Source organism: Taudactylus pleione, unplaced genomic scaffold (genome assembly GCF_031769625.1).
Source record: "Taudactylus pleione unplaced genomic scaffold, aTauple2 ptg000436l, whole genome shotgun sequence".
Lineage (NCBI taxonomy): Eukaryota > Metazoa > Chordata > Amphibia > Anura > Myobatrachidae > Taudactylus > Taudactylus pleione.
In genome coordinates, this window is record NW_028284838.1 from 7178689 (window position 1) to 7202699 (window position 24011).

The 24011-nt window shown below is 45.7% G+C and overlaps 1 protein-coding gene across 1 annotated transcript; it reads right to left on the reverse strand.

Moving 5' to 3' along the window:
- Positions 1-11410: 11410 nt before the first annotated feature.
- LOC148505833 (sperm acrosome membrane-associated protein 6-like) lies at positions 11411-12418 on the reverse strand. The gene has a single exon (XM_088447663.1). It carries the CDS (start codon positions 12416-12418, stop codon positions 11411-11413), a length of 1008 nt encoding a protein of 335 aa, XP_088303789.1.
- Positions 12419-24011: the final 11593 nt, after the last annotated feature.

Sequence of the window (24011 nt, forward strand, 5' to 3'; positions counted from 1 at the left end):
TTCATTGGCTGAGAGAGGTCATCCCCCGTCTCTCAGCCAATAAACGGCTCCCTCCATTGTAGTCAGTGGTGGGAGCCGCAGGGTTATTAAAGTTTACCCTGCGGTTCCCACCATTGACTACAATGGAAAAGTTGGAAGCGAAATGAGAGCTTCGGTTATTACTGTGCTTCTGTGTACGGACATGGTGAGCATAACGCACATGTGCTAGTAAGGACCAGCGGGAAGGGACCCTAAGGATCCCTCTCTGGTAAATAAAATAGTAGCTCATCGTCTACTATGGGCTAACGCCATCTGAAGATGAAGGGATATCTGCTGCGGTATCCCATTCATGCAACCTGGTGGTGCTTCATATTGGCAACTGTTTTCATGGAATTTCTGGCATAATTGCTCTAAAGCTGTGTATACACTAGACCAGGGGTCTTCAAACTTGGCCCTCCAGCTGCTGTGGAACTACACATCCCAGCATGCACTGCCACCTTTTTGATATAACAGCATGCTAAAACTATGTGCAGTGCATGCTGGGATGTGTAGTTCCACAGCATCTGGAGGGCCAAGTTTGAAGACCCCTGCACTAGACGATACGTCGTCCGATCAGGCTGACATATCAGGCACATCGTTTACTGTGTACGGACGACACCATGCTCCTGGATGTGGCCACTGAACAATATATTGTGCGGTCGCACAATATATTGTTTAGTGCGTACGGCCGACCAACATATCGTTCCATTGGTCGTGCTGTTGGCCACAATCCAGTATCATCTAGTGTGTATGTACTAGGGGTGTGCACCGGCCACTTTTTGTGTTTTGGTTTTGGATCTGGATCTTTCTTCGTGTTTTGGATCTGGATTGGTTTTGCCAAAACCACCCTTCCGTGTTTTGGGTTCTGGGTTTTGTGTTTTGGATCTGTATTTTTTTAAAAAAAGCATAAAAACAGCTAAAATCACAGAATTTGTTGGTTTCTCTGCTCCTATGCTATTATTAACCTCAATAACCTTAATTTCCACTCATTTCCAGTCTATTCTGAACACCTCACACCTCACAATAGTGTTTTTATGTCCAAAAGGTTGCACCGAGGTAGCTGGATGACTATGCTAAGCGACACGAGTGGGCGGCACAAACACGTGACCCATCTAGGAGTGACACTGCAGTGGCAGACAGGATGGCAGTTAGAAAAACTAGGCCCCAAACTGTACATAATGCAAAGAAAAAAAAGAAGTGCAAGATGGAATTGTCCTTGGGCCCTCCCACCCACCCTTATGTTGTATAAACAGGACATGCACACTTTAACAAATCAATCATTTCAGCACCAGGGTCTGCCACACAACTGTGGCTGAAATGATTGGTTCGTTTGGACCCCCACAAAACAAGCTGGCAATTAATGTGTCCCTGCACAAACTGGCTCTACGGAGGCAAGATGTCATCCTCATCCTCCTCATCCACCGATTCCTCACCCTCTTCAGTGTGTACATCCTCATCCTCACAAAGTATTAACTCGTCCCCACTTGAATCCACCACCACAGGTCCCTCTGTACCTTCTGGAGGCTGGTCTCCCTGGAAGAGCTGATAATTCATTTTGATGAACATCATCTTCTCCACATTCTGTGGAAGCAACCTCCTATGCCATTCGCTGACAAGGTTCCCGGCTGCACTAAACACTCTTTCGGAGTACACACTGGAGGGGGGGCAACTCAGGTAAAATAGAGCCAGCTTGTACAGGGGCCTCCAAATTGCCTCTTTTTCCTGCCAGTACAGGTATGGACTGTCTGATATGCCTACTTGGATGCTGTCACTGATGTAATCCTCCACCATTCTGTCAATGGTGACAGTATCATATGCAGTGACAGTAGACATGTCAGAAATTGTTGCCAGGTCCTTCAGTCCGGACCAGATGTCCAAACTTGGTCCTGCCTGCCCTGCATCACCGCCAGCGGGTTGCTTAGGATACCTAAGTTTTTTCCTGGCAGCCCCAGTTGCGGGAGAAAATGAAGAAGGAGCCGTTGACGTGTCACGTTCCGCTTCAGCTGACAGTGTGTTCACCAGCAGATCTTTGCACCTCTGCAGGCTTGTGTCGGCCGGAAAGAGAGACACCACATAGGCTTTAAACCTAGGATCAAGCACGGTGGCCAAAATGTAGTGGTCTGATTTCAACAGATTGACCACCCTGGAATCCTGGCAAAGCGAATGAAGGGCTTCATCCACAAGACCCACATGCTGAGCGGAATCGCTCCGTCTTAGCTCCTCCTTCACTTTCTCCAGCTGCTTCTGCAAAAGCCTGATGAGGGGAATGACCTGACTCAAGCTGGCTGTGTCTGAACTGACTTCACGTGTGGCAAGTTCGAAGGGCTGGAGAACCTTGCACAACACGGAAATCATTCTCCACTGCGCTTGAGTCAGGTGCATACCCCCTCCATTGCCTATGTCATAGGTGGATGTATAGGCTTGTATGGCCTTTTGCTGCTCCTCCATCCTCTGAAGCATATAGAGGGTTGAGTTCCACCGCGTCACAACCTCTTGCTTCAGGTGATGGCGGGGCAGGTTCAAGAGTGTTTGTTGGCGCTCCAGTCTTCGGCACGCAGTCGCTGAATGGCGAAAGTGGCCAGAAATTTTTCGGGCCACCCAAAGCGTCTCCTGCACGCCCCTGTCGCTTTTCAGAAAATTCTGCACCACCAAGTTTATTGTGTGAGCAAAACATGGGACGTGCTGGAATTTGCCCAGATGTAATGCCCGCACAATATTGGTGGCGTTGTCAGATATTACAAATCCCCAGGAGAATCTAAGTGGGGTAAGCCACTGGGCGATGATTTCCCTCAGTTTCTCTAAGAGGTTGTCGGCGGTGTGCCTCTTACTGAAACCGGTGATACACAGCGTAGCCTGCCTTGTAACGAGCTGGCGTTTCTGAGATGCTGCTACTGGTGACGCTGCTGCTGTTGCTGCGTAAGGTGATACATCTACCCAGTGGGCTGTCACAGTCATATAGTCCTTAGTCTGCCCTGTTCCACTTGTCCACATGTCCGTGGTTAAGTGGACATTGTGTACAACGGCATTTTTCAGGACACTGAGGACACTTTTTCTGACGTTTCTGTACAGTCTCGGTATCGCCTGCCTAGTGAAGTGGAATCTAGACGGGATTTGGTACCGGGGACACACTACCTCCATCAATTGTCTAAATCCCACTGCACTAATGGCGGATACCGGACGCACGTCTAACACCAACATAGCAGTCAAGGCCTCAGTTATACGTTTTGCTTCAGGATGACTGCTGTCGTACTTCATCCTCCTCGCTAAGGACTGTTGGAGGGTCAATTGTTTAGTAAAAGTAGTGGTGTTCCTACTTCCTCTCTGGGATGATGAACGACTCCCAGCAGCAGCAACAGCAGCAGCAGTAGGCGTAGCAATGCAGGATCCTCCAGAGGAATCCCGGATAGGAGAGTCAGTCATGCCAGTGACATGGCCTGCAGGACTACTTCCGATCCTGACTAAGGAGGAAATTGACGAGGAGGGAGTTGACGGTGTGGTTTGCAGGCGCTTGGATACAACAGGACAACGGGATTTAGGTGTCCCTGGACTGCTTACGGTCTTAGCCAAAGTTTCTGAACTTGACAGTAACTTTTTATGAACGCGCTGCAGGTGCCGTATAAGGGAGGATGTTACTAGGTGGTTGACGTCCCTACCCCTACTTATTTCACCTTTACATATGGTACATATGGCAAGACAGTTGTTGTCCGGATTTGGATAGAAATATTGCCAGACCAAAGAGGTGGAATGTTTGGTCTTCTGCCCAGGCATGACCGTGACGGGCTTTTTCATCCCACGGACAACAACTGTCTCCCCCGGAGCCTGATTTAAACAAACCACATCACCATCAGAATCCTCCTCGCCAACTTCCTCCTCAGCGCCAGCTACACCAGTATCCTCATCCTGTTGTACTTCAACAGTGACATCTTCAATTTGCATATCAGCAAGTGGACTGTGGGTGCTCCTTTCAGCACTTGCAGGGGGCGTGCAAATGGTGGAAAGAGCCACCTCTTCCCGTCCAGTGCTGGGAAGGTCAGGCATCGCAACCACCACCACACTTGGACTCTCCTTGGGGATTTGTGATATCTTCTTAGAAAGCACAGTTCTTCGCTGTGCTTTTGCCAGCTTAACTCTTTTGATTTTTTTAGTGGGAGGAGGGCTTCCATCGTCATGTGAAGCTGAACCACCAGTCATGAACATACTAGGGATCGACCTTAGCTGTTCCTTGCCACTCCGTGTCGTAAATGGCATATTGGCAAGTTTACGATTCTCTTCAGCTGATTTAAATGTCTTTTTCAAGGTCATTTTCCTGAACTTTGCCATTTGGGATTGTATGTGCCCTCTACTATGACATTGGGCATCGGCCTTGGCAGACGACGTTGATGGCATGTTATCGTCTATGTCATGACTAGTGGCAGCAGCTTCAGCACTAGGAGGAAGTGGTTCTTGATCTTTCTCTATTTTATTTTTATCGGAGAAAGTTTGGTCCTCCATTTATGTTATATCGATTTGATATATACGTGCTGCTAAACACAGAAAATAATTTTTTTTTTGGTTTGGACTGGAGTGTACTTTCGGGGGTTACAGCACCCTTAACGGTCAAGCCAGCCGGCCCTTTACTTATGACACAGGCGCACGCTTGGCACTACTTTGTTGATGCACGTGCGGCTACTGCACACACAATTCACAAACACAGAAAATAATTTTTTTTGGTTTGGATTGGAGTGTACTTTCGGGGGTTACAGCACCCTTTAACGGTCAAGCCAGCCGGCCCTTTACTTATGACACAGGCGCACGCTTGGCACTACTTTGTTGATGCACGTGCGGCTACTGCGCACACAATTCACAAACACAGAAAATAATTTTTTTTTTGGTTTGGACTGGAGTGTACTTTGGGGGTTACAGCACCCTTTAACGGTCAAGCCAGCCGGCCCTTTACTTATGACACAGGCGCACGCTTGGCACTACTTTGTTGATGCACGTGCGGCTACTGCGCACACAATTCACAAACACAGAAAATAATTTTTTTTTGGTTTGGACTGGAGTGTACTTTCGGGGGTTACAGCACCCTTTAACGGTCAAGCCAGCCGGCCCTTTACTTATGACACAGGCGCACGCTTGGCACTACTTTGTTGATGCACGTGCGGCTACTGCGCACACAATTCACAAACACAGAAAATAATTTTTTTTTGGTTTGGACTGGAGTGTACTTTCGGGGGTTACAGCACCCTTTAACGGTCAAGCCAGCCGGCCCTTTACTTATGACACAGGCGCACGCTTGGCACTACTTTGTTGATGCACGTGCGGCTACTGCGCACACAATTCACAAACACAGAAAATAATTTTTTTTTTGGTTTGGACTGGAGTGTACTTTGGGGGTTACAGCACCCTTTAACGGACAAGCCAGCCGGCCTTTTACTTATGGGACACAGGCGCACGCTTGGCACTACTTTGTTGATGCACGTGCGGCTACTGCGCACACAATTCACAAACACAGAAAATAATTTTTTTTTTGGTTTGGACTGGAGTGTACTTTCGGGGGTTACAGCACCCTTAACGGTCAAGCCAGCCAGCCCTTTACTTATGACACAGGCGCACGCTTGGCACTACTTTGTTTATGCACGTGCGGCTACTGCGCACACAATTCACAAACACAGAAAATAATTTTTTTTTGGTTTGGACTGGAGTGTACTTTCGGGGGTTACAGCACCCTTTAACGGTCAAGCCAGCCGGCCCTTTACTTATGACACAGGCGCACGCTTGGCACTACTTTGTTGATGCACGTGCGGCTACTGCGCACACAATTCACAAACACAGAAAATATATTTTTTTAGCACTTGGGGGGAGCACCCCTGATGGACAGAGCACCCCCTGGACAACACTACAGCACCCCTTTAGGACTGGGACACTGCACATGACTTTGGAGTGGACACAGCCCCTATGGAGAACTGACTGCACAACACAGTCCAGCCAGCCCCTATGGACTTTGAAGTAGTGGACACAGCCCCTATTAACAACAGCAGCACAGCACAACACAGCCAGCCCCTATGGACTTTGAAGTAGTGGACAACAGCAGCACTACACTACACTACACTACACAGCCCTAACTCCCACCCTCCCTCTTCACTGTCCACAGCCGAGTGAGAAAATGGCGCCGACGCGGGTACCTTATATAGGATCCAAAACCCGCGAGACTCGGAAGGCGGGATGATGACGTTTTGCCTCGATTTCAGATCCGAGTCAGGCGGGAAAAGTCGAGCCTGACTCGGATCGGACTCGGATCGGGGGGGTTCGGATTTCAGAAATCCGAACCCGCTCACCCCTAGTATGTACACACCAAAATAATTAAATATGCCCCTTTGCTCCTTCATATTGTACTTTACAATAACTGTAACTGATATATTTGCTTGTCTACATTATGGCAAGGGAAAAGGAAACTCTTGTGAAATAATCTTGTGCTTGCTTTGAATGTGATTTATCAGATAGTCAATACAAAACCACAGGAAGCGCCATTTAACAGTCCTGAATGCCATAGGATAAATTCAACCTACAGTGTCCAGCTAAAGCTGCTATCAGCAGGGAAAACAAAATAAGATTTAATATTGCTTCAGTATAATTAAAGCCATACAAAAACACTACAAATGCTGGGATTAACCTTGGAATCACCTCAGGACATTTCCTACTAGCTTTGTTTAATTTACTTAATAATATTAATTATTTTTCAAGATTTTGGGCCTATTGCTGAGGTGAATTTGCATCCGGTTGAGGAGTGCATCTTGGCTGTTTAATACAGTGTGCATGCGCCGGAGCTCTGTGAACACAAGTGCAGGTGATGCAGAGTCATAGGCATTTTTATTGTATCTTCAGAAGAGGGATTACTGGAATGTAATGGAACGTTGTCATTTATGCAGCTGCGGCATATGCATAGTTGATGTAGATGTAAATATGCATGTTTTCAGACATACCATTTGTACAAAATATAGACTAGTAAAATATGCACTGATGAACATGATGAATCACAAACAGATGGGATGGTCAGACTGACCTCAAAGATGCATGTAACTCTGTATGTAACTGCATGTAACTCTGCATGTTACGCTGCATGTAACTCTGCATGTTATGCTGCATGCAACTCTGTATGTAAATCTGCATATAACTCTGCATGTAACTCTGCATGTAACTCTGCATGTACTGTAACTCTGCATGTAACTATGCATGTAACTTTGCTTATAACTCTGTATATAACTCTGCATGTAACTCACTCTGCATGTACTGTAACTCTGCATATAACTCTGCATGTAAATCTGCATGTAACTCACTCTGCATGTACTGTAACTCTGTATATAACTCTGCATATAACTGCATGTAACTCTACATGTAACTCACTCTGCATGTACTGTAACTCTGTATATAACTCTGCATATAACTCTGTATGTAACTCTGCATGTAACTCACTCTGCATGTACTGTAACTCTGTATATAACTCTGCATGTAACTCACTCTGCATGTACTGTAACTCTGTATATAACTCTGCATGTAACTCACTCTGCATGTACTGTAACTCTGTATATAACTCTGCATGTAACTCACTCTGCATGTACTGTAACTCTGCATATAACTCTGCATGTACTGTAACTCTGTATATAACTGCATATAACTTCATGTAACTCTGCATGTAACTCACTCTGCATGTACTGTAATTCTGTATATAACTCTGCATGTAACTCTGCATGTAACCCTGCATGTAACTCACTCTGCATGTACTGTAACTCTGCATATAACTCTGCATGTACTGTAACTCTGTATATAACTCTGTATATAACTCTGCATGTAACTCTGCATGTAACTCACTCTGCATGTACTGTAATTCTGTATATAACTCTGCATGTAACTCTGCATGTAACTCACTCTGCATGTCAACCAATATACACATTTATTTCCTTGCACATAATGTGAAAGCTTCTATGGGCAACTTGCGTTCAACTCTGCAGCAGGGCCTAACTGTATTCTTTGTTATGTTTATCTCTATCTGATTCCCCTTTCTATGTAAAGTGTAGATAGACAGCTCAAACATCCTTTTTGGCTAGAAGTAGTGATTATCAAAGCACAATATAGCAAAAGTATAGTTGAAGTATTCAATTCAAATGAAATCACTAATGAGTAGTTAGCAAAAAATAGTTTTATCTGTAATAGTGTTATAAACAGGCTTGCCTACCCTCCCGATTTGGTCGGGAGCCTCCCGAATATCGGGTGCCGCTCCCGACCCCCCGGAAAGGCAGGCAAGCCTCCCGGCTGCCGCCTGCCCCCCGCACAACTACTTGAAACCCCCGCAGCGGGGATGCCCGATGACGCGATTTGTGCTGAATCGCGTCATCGTGGCTCCGCCCCCCGCTTCACAATGCCTTTATTTTTGGCATCGTGAAGAGGAGGCGGGGCCACGATGACGCGTTCGTGCGGACACGCCCCTGGCCCCGCCCCCAAAACGTCGTCATAGCTGGCCACGCCTCCCCCTCTATGCTTGCATTCAGCTCCCTCCCGGAAGGAGGGAGCTGAATATCGGCAAGTATGGTTATAAATATTGAAGAGTAAAATATTGTCCCCAGCAGTATGTGTGTATTCCAAAAGCCAAATGAAGGATGTATGAGCTTCTTTGGGAACTGTAGAGAAAATCAATTTTGGCTGTGATTTCAAATCTGCCGCAAATCATGGTACTGTAAATCACTGTCAGTTTCAACATGAAAACAGCCTGGTATAATATCTGGCAGTATGGTTGTTAGTGCATATCGCTGGCAAAGGGCCCAATTCTATTTAGCATTGTCCCGGGCAGGACCGAATTATTGGCAGGGCGACAGGGGCGGTCGTCCCGGGGCCCCCACACATAGGGGGCCCCCACATCTTGTCCCCTGCCACTACTACTAAGACCGGCAGAGTACAGCATTTAGCTGTCTCCACTGCGGTCCTATCCGGCAGTCACCATAGTTCCTATGGTGACTGCAGCCGGGCAGCACTCGCTGAGCACTTGGGCTCAGAGCGCGGCGCTACTCCGGTGGTCAGGCTGTGCAGTGGGGCTGTATGGCAATGCAGGCATGACGTCAGTGGTCACGCTCTGCAGCCCCACGCCAGTGCACCCCCTCAACAGCCGCATCTGAAGCCCATGGAGGTGAATAGAAGACAGGAGCTACAGCTGCTGCCTTGGGTCACTGCTGCTGTGTGATTGCCTTGGCCTGGAGAGAGTCAATTAATGTTTTTTTTGTTTTAAGTGCGGTGATGCTGGTGGACTGGTTGTGGGGTTGGGGGGCACAATATAAAATTATATATATATATATATACATATATATATATATATTAGGGGTGTGCACCGGCCACTTTTCGTGTTTTGTGTTTTGGTTTTGGATCTGGATCTTTGTTCGTGTTTTGGATCTGGATTGGTTTTGCCAAAACCACCCTTCTATGTTTTGGGTTCTGGGTTTTGTGTTTTGGATCTGTATTTTTTTTAAAAAAAGCATAAAAACAGCTAAAATCACAGAATTTGTGGGATTTTCTGCTCCTATGCTATTATTAACCTCAATAACCTTAATTTCCACTAATTTCCAGTCTATTCTGAACACCTCACAATAGTGTTTTTATATCCAAAAGGTTGCACCGAGGTAGCTGGATGACTATACTAAGAGATACGAGTGAGCGGCACAAACCCGTGGTCCATCTAGGAGTGACACTGCAGTGGCAGACAGGATGGCAGTTTGAAAAACTAGGCCCCAAACAGTACATAATTCAAAGAAAAAAAAAAGAGGTGCAAGATGGAATTGTCCTTGGGCCCTCCCACCCACCCTTATGTTGTATAAACAGGACATGCACTCTTTAACAAACCAAACATTTCAGCGCCAGGGTCTGCCACACGACTGTGGCTGAAATGATTGGTTCGTTTGACCCCTCACAAAACAAGCTGGCAATTAATCTGTCCCTGCACAAACTGGCTCTACTGAGGCAAGATGTCGTCCTCAACCTCCTCATCCACTGATTCCTCACCCTCTTCAGTGTTGTGTTGCATCTATCCACCAGCGGTGATCGCTACACCACTATTCTTCACACACGGGTTTGGATGGTACACGCCAGGTTTCAGCGTGGTGCCGCCAAAAGGGCAGTGCGCATTCAGTCCTTTTGAAATCGGGCAGGATGCTCTATATATATATATAGATATATAGACACTCAATACAACACCAGCGTTCTGGGTGCCCAAACACTTCAGGCAGACTGAACTCACGCTGAAATTTCAATAATGGGTCCACAAGAACCTCAAGTTCAATGTTTCAGTTTATGAAACAGACTTCTGTCAGGAACAATTATAACCACATTAAGCTTACCTTTATAGATGCTCCACAGAAATATGGATACCTAGCATCTACCATGATCCAGGCATGGCCCAGGTGTACAGCAGCTGTCGGGTGGGTACTCCTCCCCCAGGATGGCAGCAGATCGGAGCAGGGATATTAGGGTCACTCAAAAGCCCTGGGCACAGACTTGCTGACCGAGGAGGAGTAGGCCTGTATTTGTACTTAATTCAACAATAACGCAGGGGGTTCCACCAGCGGTCACTGTAAATGGTGGCTGCAGATCTAGATGGGGAGGTCCCATGTGCTCCCTTTGGTAAAAACAATAATAAAAAACCTGATGACCTGCGCCTGTCAATTTAGTTGTAAATGCTGCAATTAGTATGTGCCCCTTAATATTCAATTCCAAGGTACTGTGTGAATATTTGACCAATAAATATATGCTATTAAAGACAATGTAACAAAATAAACAATAACCGAAAATGGTATAAAGAAAATCCCTTTTATTAGATCACAGTGCTTCAAGGATGATGTGGAGTAGCCTGTAAAGGGGTACCATGCGGAGGATATACCAGGCTTAGAGGTGGGCATCCCTCACCTCCAGTAAATGTGGATTATAAAGTCCTGGTGAGGCCCCACCTGTGATAAATCTTCAATCTTCTTGCTCCCTTGTTGATTCCTTCTTCAGGCTTCAGTCGATGGTGCTGACTATACAGCCGCTTACTTAACTTCCGCAGTGCTCTCCAGGGTGAATACTGCCTCCAATGCAGAATGAGGGAGCGTGTCTCTTGCGGGCTCGACTCTGCCAGTTGCAGAGGAGACTAGATGGGCAGCCCATGCTATATGAGCCACTAGTAGAGAATGTGGCACCTTGCCAGGTGGTCGCAGTGTCTTCCGGGATTGATGGAATTTCTGGTGGTGCAGTCTAGCGAGATAACGTGGCCTGAACTGAGTCAGGTCCCGGGGATCTTTTAGTGAGAGTCTATGCCAGGATGTTAAAAGCAAACAGTCTTTGTGGGATAAACCTTGTAATAACAGGTGTTGATGAATGAACTTGAGCGTGTCGGTCAAACAAAGTCTTCGCCAGGTTCTTTTTCAACATTAGTTGCATAGCGAAATACAAATATTACCATTATAGTCAGCAAAAAGGAGATCAGTGCGATCACTGCAGTGATGGCGATGCAGGTTGGGATACTCGTTGATATTTTATTTTTAATCAGATCTACTATACTGATGTGTTCCCGTGTTGGCTTCTCTGGCTCAACAGTGATGTCTGAGTGCAGGACGTCATCGAAGATATTCTCTAGCTCTGCAATTTCCTTTCCTAGTCTCCGGGACACTTTCAGGTAATAAAAGGACTCTGCTATTAAATCTTTATCATCATCCTTTATTTCACAAGCATATGTCCCCTGGTGGAATGATCGCGTAGGCTCAATTAGAATATGCAGGTCTGGTCCTGTATAAATACTGGTGAAGTAGCTCATATCAGTCACCCTGATGTTTCTAGCAAACTTCCATGTTACCGTTATGTACTCTGGAAGGGGAAAGGGCACGCTGCAATAAATGTTTGCCTCTGTCAGCTCTAATACGTCGATGTCTTCAAGTGGACACTCCACAGGTACCTGACAGTCCTCCACTGTGCATTCATCACACTTAAAGACACGTGCCGCTTTTTGAAGACCGCAGGTGGATATACAGTTTTCAGCTGGATTCTGCGAGACAATTTGTTTCACACCGTCTATCAAAGATCTTATCTTGTGTTCAAAAGCCGCTGTCCAATCTTTTGAAGAAAGTGATGGCTGGATCTCCTGGACAGTTTTATTAAAGCTTAACAGATACTCTCTAACTCTGATCATCTGTAAATACGGTAGAAGAAGCTCATCCATAGGTTGAAATCCTTTTCTTACTGTATTCAGGCATTCAACTGCATCCATCTTATCCAAGTTATGGGCATATTGGCAAATTCTTGCCTTATCCTCAGGTGTCACAAGACAGTTATAGCAACAATCATATACATCTGCTCCACAGAAAAGATATAAGACACAAAGAAACAGGCAACGCTTCTGTACTCCCATGGTTTCCAGCAGCAACGTTGTGTCTACCTGTCCGCCAACAATCGTAGAAATTGTCACGCTTTAAAATGAAGAATAGCCTTAAGTATGCATCTCCTTCGGTTATAAATACCTTTAGGTTATGCCTACCATTAGGTTATGAGTCTCTGTAGACTATGTATCATCTTAAGTAGGAGAGCATGTGTGCAACAATAGGCCATTGTGAGGTCACAGTACTGGTTTGTCACATGTCATGTGGTTACCAGCAGACTGTTATATGTGATGTATGACAATCAGATACCTTACATCTTATTTGAAGATCATTTCAATTAGTGTTATGTTTATTTTATTCTATCTTGTCTTGTAGAACATCCCCATTAATATGGTTGTATAGCTACAAACTGTCTGTAATCACTATTCTTATTTTCATGTCTATATAAGTGAATATATATTGCACAGGAAAATATTCAAAGGTCAGCAAAAATGTCTTGATGGGGGATTCAGGTTAAATATGGGAGAAAAATGGTCAGAATTTGCGCATTAGAATCCTACTGTGTATTTGTCATATATGTAAATGACCATGAAATCCTGTGTTACCTTGCCACTGCAGACAGTCCATACTTATTTCTCCTGCTTTATCATCAATATATACAGTGACGGGCTATCTTTAGTTCTTTTTATATGCACCTGTCGACCTACGCTATGTAGTTAAAACAATGAATAAGGAATAATATAACCGTACATGTGTCCTTTAGAAAATGTTCTTCCAGGATTGGAAAAAGCTAAATAAAAAATAAATAAATAACAGTGTGTGTGTGCGTGTATATTATATATATATATTAGGGGTGTGCACCGGACACTTTTCGTGTTTTGTGTTTTGGTTTTGGATCTGGATCTTTCTTCGTGTTTTGGATCTGGATTGGTTTTGCCAAAACCACCCTTCCGTGTTTTGGGTTCTGGGTTTTGTGTTTTGGATCTGGATTTTTTCTTAAAAAATAAAAAAAAACCGCTAAAATCACATAAATGGGCCTTTTTTTGTTCCTACGCTATTAATAACCCCAATAACATTAATTTCCACTCATTTCCACTCTATTCTGAACACCTCACACCTCACAATATTGTTTTTAGGCCAAAAGGTTGTACCGAGGAAGCTGGATGACTATGCTAAGCGACACAAGGGGGCGGCACAAACACGTGGCCCATCCAGGAGTGGCACTGCAGTGGCAGACAGGAAGCCAATCAGCGTTATGGTGCCCATTTGCATGTAGCACGAACCCGGGAGATCCGTGCTACATGCATCTGTGTGATTGGCACAGAGCAATGACAGGTCCGTGAGACCCGTCTGTGCTGCTGTGGTAAAAAAAAAAAAAAAAAACCTGTGTAAAAAAAGAAAAAAATGGCGTGCACCCCCCCAAAAAAGAGCAACCAGCCCCGGGCATTAGTAACCCAGTGCTGGGTGTGCTTAAATACAGGGGACAAACGATGTAGGGGTCCCCTGTACTTAAGCACAACCAGCACCGGGCTAGTCAGAACCAGCGCTGGTTGCCAAAATACGGGGGACAAACGACGTAGGGGTCCCCTGTATTCTGCGCAACCAGCTCTGGGCTCTGATCCGGTCCTGGTTCTGGAAATATAGGGGACAAAAAATGAGTAGGGTTCCCCTGTATGTTCCAGAACCAGCACTGGACTTTTTCTAGCGGGGGGCTGATGCCACAGCCAGGGGAGCCCTTTCACCGGGCCCCCCAGCCGCAGCATCAACCCTGACCGCTAGTCAGCCCAGGCCGGGGATCCCTGGAGAGCTGGGGACCCCCCCAATAAAGGGGTCACCCTCTCCAGGGCACCCCAGGCCCAGGCTGATAGCCCGGGGCTATCCCCGCCACCCCTGGTGGCGGTGGGTGGCGGGTTGATTGTGTGGTGTGGTGTAAATAAAGAATATCAAACATTGTCTTTACAAGTAGAACTGCAAGTCCCAGCTAGCCTGCCCCGCATGCTGGTACTTGGAGAACCACAAGTACCAGCATGCAGGGCATTAAGGGCCCACTAGTACCTGTAGTTCACCTGTAAAAAAAATGTTTAAAAAAACACAGGACACACACACCGTGACAGTATAAGTTTATTAAACATACATACACACACACACATGTACACATACTCACCTATGTAACCTGTAGCATCGGTCCACTTGTCCGGTAAAGTATCCCTAGGGGACCTGTGAAAAAAAACATACTCACCATCTCCTATGCGAGGTTCTGTCCTCTTCGTTCCAAAGTAGGCATCCCCGGACTTGGCAAAAAAAAAAAACGAAAACGCGATCCACGAACCGAATGAGAGCTTAGTGGCGGGGTATCACCATGGAAACCCCGCTGCTAAGCGTTCATTGGCTGAGAGAGGTCATCTCCCGTCTCTCAGCCAATGAACGGCTCCCTCCATTGTAGTCAATGGTGGGAACCGCAGGGTAAACTTTAATAACCTTGCGGCTCCCAGCATTGACTACAATGGAGGGAGCCGTTCATTGGCTGAGAGAGACGGGAGATGGCCTCTCTCAGCCAATGAACGCATAGCAGCGGGGTTTCCATGGTGATACCCCGCCGCTAAGCTCTCATTCGGGAAGTACCGTTCTATAGAACGGTACTAAGTTCGTGGATCGCGTTTTCGTTTTTTTTTTTTTGCCAAGTCCGGGGATGCCTACTTTGGAACGAAGAGGACAGAACCTCGCATAGGAGATGGTGAGTATGTTTTTTTTCACAGGTCCCCTATGGATACTTTACCGGACAAGTGGACCGATGCTACAGGGTTACATAGGTGAGTATGTGTACATGTGTGTGTGTGTGTGTGTGTGTATGTATGTTTAATAAACTTATACTGTCACGGTGTGTGTGTCCTGTGTTTTTTTTAAACATTTTTTTACAGGTGAACTACAGGTACTAGTGGGCCCTTAATGCCCTGCATGCTGGTACTTGTGGTTCTCCAAGTACCAGCATGCGGGGCAGGCTTGCTGGGACTTGCAGTTCTACTTGTAAAGACAATGTTTGATATTCTTTATTTACACCACACCACACAATCAACCCGCCACCCACCGCCACCAGGGGTGGCGGGGATAGCCCCGGGCTATCAGCCTGGGCCTGGGGTGCCCTGGAGAGGGTGACCCCTTTATTGGGGGGGTCCCCAGCTCTCCAGGGATCCCCGGCCTGGGCTGACTAGCGGTCAGGGTTGATGCTGCGGCTGGGGGGCCCGGTGAAAGGGCTCCCCTGGCTGTGGCATCAGCCCCCCGCTAGAAAAAGTCCAGTGCTGGTTCTGGAACATACAGGGGAACCCTACTCATTTTTTTCCCTGTATTTCCAGAACCAGGACCGGATCAGAGCCCAGAGCTGGTTGCGCAGAATACGGGGGACCCCTACGTCGTTTGTCCCCCGTATTTTGGCAACCAGCTCTGGTTCTGACTAGCCCGGTGCTGGTTGTGTTTAAGTACAGGGGACCCCTATGTCGTTTGTCCCCTGTATTTAAGCACACCCAGCACTGGGTCACTAATGCCCGGGGCTGGTTGCTCTTTTTTGGGGGGGGGGCACGCCATTTTTTTCTCTTTTTACACAGGTTTTTTTTTTTTTTTTTACCACAGCAGCACAGACGGGTCTCACGGACCCGTTAGTGCTCTGTGTCAATGACACAGATGCAAGTAGCACGGATCTCCTGGTCCGTGCGTGCATCTGTGTCATTGAAATACACAGCAGCACAGACGGGTCTCACTGACCCATCTGTGCTCTGTGTCACTGTCAATCACACAGATGCATGTAGCACGGATCTCACGAGTCCGTGCTACATGCAAATGAGCACCATAATGCTGATTGGCTGAGAGCCGTGACAGACGGCTCTGTCAGCCAATCAGCACTTTGCCCATTAAAGGCAAAGGCATTTTTTTTAAAATGGCCGCTCGAGGCAAAACCTCGAGATCCGACAGCAGATCTCGAGGTTTTGCCTCGGGAGAGGGATCCGGGGCAGACAGGGAGATCCGAGCTTGGGCTCGGATCGCCCCGGATCCCCGAAGTTCGGGTGGGTTCGGTTCTCAGGGAACCAAACACGCTCATCCCTAATATATATATATATATATATATATATGTATGTTGGGTATGGGATCCCGGCTGTCAGAATAACGACACTAAAAGGCAAGTTCCCTACCGCTAACCCTTCCCCCTTCCCCCGGATCTATCCCTCCCGCCTTAGTGCCTAATCATAATCCCTAACCTAAACCCCCAGTGTTCTCCCCAGAAATTTTTTCCAGCCGGGTGGCATCCAAAAGTAGCCGGGTGGGGGCCTTCGCAATTATGCGTGCCGGGAAAAGGGGTATCTCCCTTACCAATCCAGCTTGACAGGTCTCAGGCTGCTCCCTCACTGGCTCTCAGTCAATAGTGCCCATTATGCACTGCCCCCTGTAGTTTTCCCCTATGCATTGGCCCTTGTAGTTTAACTTTGCCCTTATGCATTGCCCCCTGGCTGAAGTAGAGCCCCCAGACTGGTCCCTTATGTAGTGCCCTGAGGCTTAAATAGTGCCCCCAGACAGGCCCCTTATGCCGTTCCCACAGGTTTAATAGTGTCACTTATGCAGTGCCCCCAGACTGGTCCTGGCCCCAGCCCAGCACTTATTTTCATTTGCTGGCTGCTGCCTCGCAGTGACTGGATTTAATTAGACCCAGCAGGCGCGCGGGGCAGTCCCCTCACGTTGCGGGTGACGTCATAACGTCACCCGCGCAGTGCATCACTGGGAACGCTTGCCTCTGAAGCGTTTGGAGGCTTCTTTAGTCTCCGGTCACTTCAGAGGCCAGCGTTCCACAGCAGAGGGTGGCGGGGAAAAGTGCCGGGCGGCAGGCTGTTTCTGCCGGGCGATGCACCCGCAGAAAACAGCCTGGGGAGAACACTGAAGCAGTAAAGCTGGTTATACAAACATGACATTGGGGTGATTCATTTGTTTATAGCTCATGTCTAAAGTGACTGGGAGCTATTATGAATTTCTGTTTGTATCCTCCTGAGGTGTAAGCAGAAATCCATGTAAAGTAGGGCTTTGAGGCTGGTCGCAAGTGCCGGGCACACCTTAACTGCAGTCCGCCTGGAACATAGCACAGGAGAAGCCGCATAACGCATCTAATCCCATGCATTAGAGTGGGAGAATGCATTTGTCATTACTATGATGGTGGTTGCTCAAACTTTGTGGATTCCACTGTAAAGATGATATACATCAAGCTATTTATTTTTAACAGCAAATTTTGTCCCAGTTGGTCATGAACTGGAGTCATTATTATGGTTTTTTGTATGATATCTTCCAGTGGACAAAGTGGGGTGATTTGCCTTACTGGCACTTTCCTCATAGAATAGATAATCTAACTTACCTCTTGGTAATCAGTTACCACAAACAAATAAGACTGCAATGCAGAAGCCACAGTAGGTGAGGTTTCTGTCTTTCTACAGAAAATGGCTGCAACAAATCTCAGTAATAGACACTGCTTAGGATAGAATCTAATTCCGCTAAAAGTGATATTCTGATAAAACCTTTATTTAGCAGAATGAACAAAGCAGGAATTGTTTTGTTCTAGTTTACTCATCCTCAGTCTCTGCATCAATCTCGGGACACATGCAGGTTTTAGTGATGAATACAGATTCTCATATGTGGAAAGTTGCCTGGATAATCGCAAAATCCACAAATTGTTCTGAATTGCAGAGAACTACTGCAGTGATACTGGATCTAATTGTCTATCTTTTACATGCAGTGTATTCTCCATTTCTGTTTAGTGTGTGACATGAGAGAGGTGGGGGACACAGACTAGAGAACACTCCTTAAATTTATTTTAGCATTATTTATTAAAATAAGACATAAGCCTATCAAGCTTCCTGAAGCTTCAGGGGTTAGGTAGCTTCTGGCCATTCAGTTTTCCATACCTTCACTTCTAAATTCCAGTTTAGACCACTGTCTATATCTCCGCATTTTCAGCAATGAGCGTCACTTATCTTAATCAGAATCTTCCCTTCACTTATATGCATTGTGTGACTATTAATATGAGCTGAGGGGAGGAGCTGCTAGACAGGGAAGGCTGCCTACAATGGCTAGCAATTAACCCCAGGGTTGCCGTTCCCGCTGCCAGCCTGTCACCCTGGTGGTCTAGCGGTCACGCAGGGTATGCCTCTGTGAGGGGGAGCCTGCTGCTAGCGCCTCCGGTCTGTCCCCAGAGACCGGAGGCAGCCGAGCCGCGGCGGTCTGCGGCTTACTTGTTCACCGGCGTTTCCAGGAGCAGTCGTAGGGAGTCCATAAAGCCCAGCTAGTACAGACTCTGGGGTCCCACCATGATCCCCAGATCTGTACTGGGTGTAGGAGCAGCAGCGTGGATGTCCTAAAGGACAGTCTGATGCTGCCGCTCTGAAGAGTGAAGAACAAAAAATAAATAAAACTCTTCTTCTTTAAAGAATCAGCTTAGGGGCTGCTCCTGCAGCCCCACTGCGCAAGGGTGACCCGACTTTGGCCGGGCACCAACTAAAACTGAGGTGCCTGTGGCTCGGGGGCAAGATATAGAGGAGGATGGTCCCAAGTGCATCCTGTTAGCAGCAAAAGCTTTAACTGCGTGGTGCCCGTGGATCCAGATCCAGCTATACCCCCAAGGTCAACCCTGTTGACTTTGTAGCAACTGAGATGACAAAGGTAAGTTCTTACCATATCTCTTGTTTTTCCAATATTCCTCTGTCCAATGTCTGTGTTCTTTTGCCCATATTAATATTTTCCTTTTATTGGCCAGTCTCAGATAATGGCTTTTTCTTTGCCAATCTGCCTAGAAGGCCAGCATCCCGGAGTCGCCTCGTCACTGTAGACGTTGACACTGGCGTTTTGCGGCTACCATTTAATGAAGCTGCCAGTTGAGGACTTGTAAGGCATCTTTTTCCTCAAACTAGAGACTCTAATGTACTCATCTTCTTGCACAGTTGTCCCACTTCTTTTTCTACTCTGGTTAGAGCCTGTTTGTGCTGTTCTCTGAAGGGAGTAGTACACACAGTTGTAGGAAATGTTCAGTTGCTTGGCAATTTCTCACATGGAATAGTCTTCTAGAACAAGAAAAGACTGTCGAGTTTCACATGAAAGTTCTTTTTTTCTGGCCATTTGGAGAGTATAATCGAACCCACAAAGATGATGCTCTAGATACTCAACTAGCTCAAAGAAAGGCCAGTTTTATAGCTTCTCTAACAAGCAACCCTGTTCTCAGTTGTCCTAACATATTTGCACAAGGGTTTTCTAATCATCGATTAGTATTCTAACGCGCTTGGCATACACAATGCATCATTAGAACACTGGAGTGATGGTTTCTGGAAATGGGCCTGGCCTATATATACCTATGTAGATATTCCTTTAAAAACCAGACGTTTGTAGCTGGTAAAGTCATTTACCACGTTAACAATGTATAGAGTGTATTTCTGATTAATGTTATCTTCATTGAAAAAAATGGTGCTTTTCTTTAAAAAAATAAGGAATATTTCTAAGCTACCCCAAACTTTTGAACGGTAGTGTATATACGATATATTCGTATAAGGTCTTTAGGGTGCGGGTTATAAGCCAGCCATTCTGTATGCCAGCCTCCAAGAATGAGGGGAGTGTAATTAATTTAAACTGCATTTCATTACAGTGGTACAAATTATGTTGGTGTTCAACTTGCATAAACCAGAAGACCCATGATGTGGTTTGCAAGCTTAAAGGCTCTATTTAGTACACATAAAAACCTTCTCTTAGTGATATAGCCCCAAAAGGTTTCATTGGGGAGCGATCAGTTATGCTATGATAGAAACGTTAAAATATATAAAGGATTTTAACAAGGTAAAGGAAGGAGACATTCTTCAAAGAAAGAGAAGTATTAGAACAAGAGGACATGTTCTGAAACTGGAGGGTGGTAAGTTCAGGGGAAATTTGAGGAAAAATTACTTCATGGAAAGGGTAGTGGACAAGTGGGATAGCCTCCCATCAGAGGTGGTAGAAGCTAAGACAAAAGAGCAATTTAAACCTGCATGGGATAAATATAAGGATATCCTTCAGAAGAAGTAGGGATCAATAAGCGTTGAGGTAACAATGTTTAAAAATGGGGCAGACTAAATGGGCCAAGTGGCTCTTATCTGTCGTCAAATTCTATGTTTCTATGCTACTTATGGAGAAGAGAAACTCTCTTCTCCAAACTGTTCTCCAAAAGCTGACACCATTTTTACATGGTGTTAAGGTTAGATAAAACAGAAAAACACACAAACAATGCAGGTACATAATTTTTTTTTTATATATTTATAATTCTCTACTCAAAATGCGATCACGGCCTTAGCAAGGAGACTAAAAGGACTAGAAATGGGGGGTGGGTGGGGTGCTTGGGGGCATGCCTGGTACTTACAGACATGCAGGGCTACCCCAAAGCTCTCCTGTCTCTGAAAAGATCCCGTGCGCATCTATCCACCAGCGGTGATCGCTACACCACTATTCTTCACACACGGGTTGGGATGGTACACGCCAGGTTTCAGCGTGGTGCCGCCAAAAGGGTAGTGCGCATTCAGTCCTTTTGAAATCGGGCAGGATGCTATAAATATATATATATATATATATATATATATAGACATATATAGACACTCAATACAACACCAGCGTTCTGGGTGCCCAAACACTTCAGGCAGACTGCACTCACGCTGAAATTTCAATAATGGGTCCACAAGAACCTCAAGTTCAATGTTTCAGTTTATGAAACAAACTTCTGTCAGGAACAGTTATAACCACATTAAGCTTACCTTTATAGATGCTCCACAGAAATATGGATACCTAGCATCTACCATGATCCAGGCATGGCCCAGGTGTACAGCAGCTGTCGGGTGGGTACTCCTCCCACAGGATAGCAGCAGATTGGAGCAGGGATATTAGGCTCACTCAAAAGCCCTGGGCACAGACTTGCTGACCGAGGAGGAGTAGGCCTGTATTTGTACTTAATTCAACAATAACGCAGGGGGTTCCACCAGTGGTCACTGTAAATGGTGGCTGCAGATCTAGATGGGGAGGTCCCATGTGCTCCCTTTGGTAAAAACAATAATAAAAAACCTGATGACCTGCGCCTGTCAATTTAGTTGTAAATGCTGCAATTAATATGTGCCCCTTAATATTCAATTCCAAGGTACTGTGTGAATATTTGACCAATAAATATATGCTATTAAAGACAATGTAACAAAATAAACAATAACAGAAAATGGTATAAAGAAAATCCCTTTTATTAGATCGCAGTGCTTCAAGGATGATGTGGAGTAGCCTGTAAAGGGGTACCATACGGAGGATATACCAGGCTTAGAGGTCGGCATCCCTCACCTCCAGTAAATGTGGATTATAAAGTCCCGGTGAGGCCCCACCTGTGATAAATCTTCAATCTTCTTGCTCCCTTGTTGATTCCTTCTTCAGGCTACAGTCGATGGTGCTGACTATACAGCCGCTTACTTAACTTCCGCAGTGCTCTCCAGGGTGAATACTGCCTCCAGTGCAGAATGAGGGAACGTGTCTCTTGCGGGCTCGACTCTGCCAATTGCAGAGGAGACTAGATGGGCAGCCCATGCTATATGAGCCACTAGTAGAGAATGTGGCACCTTGCCAGGTGGTCGCAGTGTCTTCCGGGATTGATGGAATTTCTGGTGGTGCAGTCTAGCGAGATAACGTGGCCTGAACTGAGTCAGGTCCCGGGGATCTTTTAGTGAGAGTCTATGCCAGGATGTTAAAAGCAAACAGTCTTTGTGGAATAAACCTTGTAATAACAGGTGTTGATGACTGAACTTGAGCGTGTCGGTCAAACAAAGTCTTCGCCAGGTTCTTTTTCAACATTAGTTGCATAGCGAAATACAAATATTACCTTTATAGTCAGCAAAAAGGAGATCAGTGCGATCACTGCAGTGATGGCGATGCAGGTTGGGATACTCGTTGATAATTTATTTTTAATCAGATCTACTATACTGATGTGTTCCCGTGTTGGCTTCTCTGGCTCAACAGTGATGTCTGAATGCAGAACGTCATCGAAGATATTCTCTAGCTCTGCAATTTCCTTTCCTAGTCTCCGGGTCACTTTCAGGTAATAAAAGGACTCTGCTATTACATCGTTATCCTCATCCTTTATTTCACAAGCATATGTCCCCTGGTGGAATGATCGCGTAGGCTCAATTAGAATATGCAGGTCTGGTCCTGTATAAATACTGGTGAAGTAGCTCATATCAGTCACCCTGATGTTTCTAGCAAACTTCCCTGTTACCGTTATGTACTCAGGAAGGGAAAGGGCACGCTGCAATAAATGTTTGCCTCTGTCAGCTCTAATACGTCGATGTCTTCAAGTGGACACTCCACAGGTACCTGACAGTCCTCCACTGTGTTACCTTGCCACTGCAGACAGTCCATACTTATTTCTCCTGCTTTATCATCAATATATACAGTGACGGGCTTTCTTTAGTTCTTTTTATATGCACCTATTGACCTACGCTATGTAGTTAAAACAATGAATATGGAATAATACAACTGTACATGTGTCCATTAGAAATTGTTCTTCCAGGATTGGAAAAAGCTAAATAAAAAATAAATAAATAACAGTGTGTGTGTGCGTGTATATTATATATATATATATATATATATAAAGATCCACAGACCGGCACTCAACAAACGATGCATAGCATTTAAATTGCTCCGGTGCCTTCCTATAGGGTGCCAACAAAGTGTCCCAGATACAAGTCCAAAAAAAGGCGTCACTCGGAGACTTGAAATGCAGGTGAAAATTCAGTTTTAATGGTCGACGTTTCGGAGGGCAAGCCCCCTTTCTCAAGACACTGACATACAAACATACAATGAAAACAGAGACAAATAAATACCTTACAGACATCATAGACACACCTCCCCGTGAACGAGGACGCCGCGCGCACTTCCGGCTAAACGGACGGACACACACGTGAACAAGTCACGTGTATCTGCATACGTCACCAGAAGGCGCCCCAAGCGTCCCCAACAACAGCCTATGCCGCTTTGCGCTGCAACCATGGCAACCGGTAACCAAGGATACCAGGGCACGCAGACAGCAACACCAGCCAATTAAAAAACATAGAAATATAAAAACATAGCGCGAACAACATGAACACCATATAGATAATACTGTGCACTACTATCACAAATTATATCAAAAAAAGAAATAAAAATACTGATACAGCCATTCAGACAACAAAGTAATGTTGTAATCCCTGCTAGCATATCAGCCAATTTTTGTTACATTAGTTAAAGCTGTTAGTAAAATGTACATAATAAATGATGTTAAAATGCAGGAAATTCTCACCCCTCTTAAACAAGATATATCTTATATCCTATAACAAGTATCGCCCCAGGATGGTCACAGGCAAGATCCATAGTAACTTACTATATAATTAAAGAAAGCAACTCAGTCCCAATGATTCATTTAGTCCCCTAGGGACAACCGTGTCAAGCAAAAAAATCCATTTGGATTCAAGTTGCAACAGACGCTTAGATCTGTTGCCTCCTCGTAATAACAACGGGACGTGGTCAATAATACAGTATCGAATCGTGGCCACCCCATGCTTCGCCTGGGCGAAATGAGGA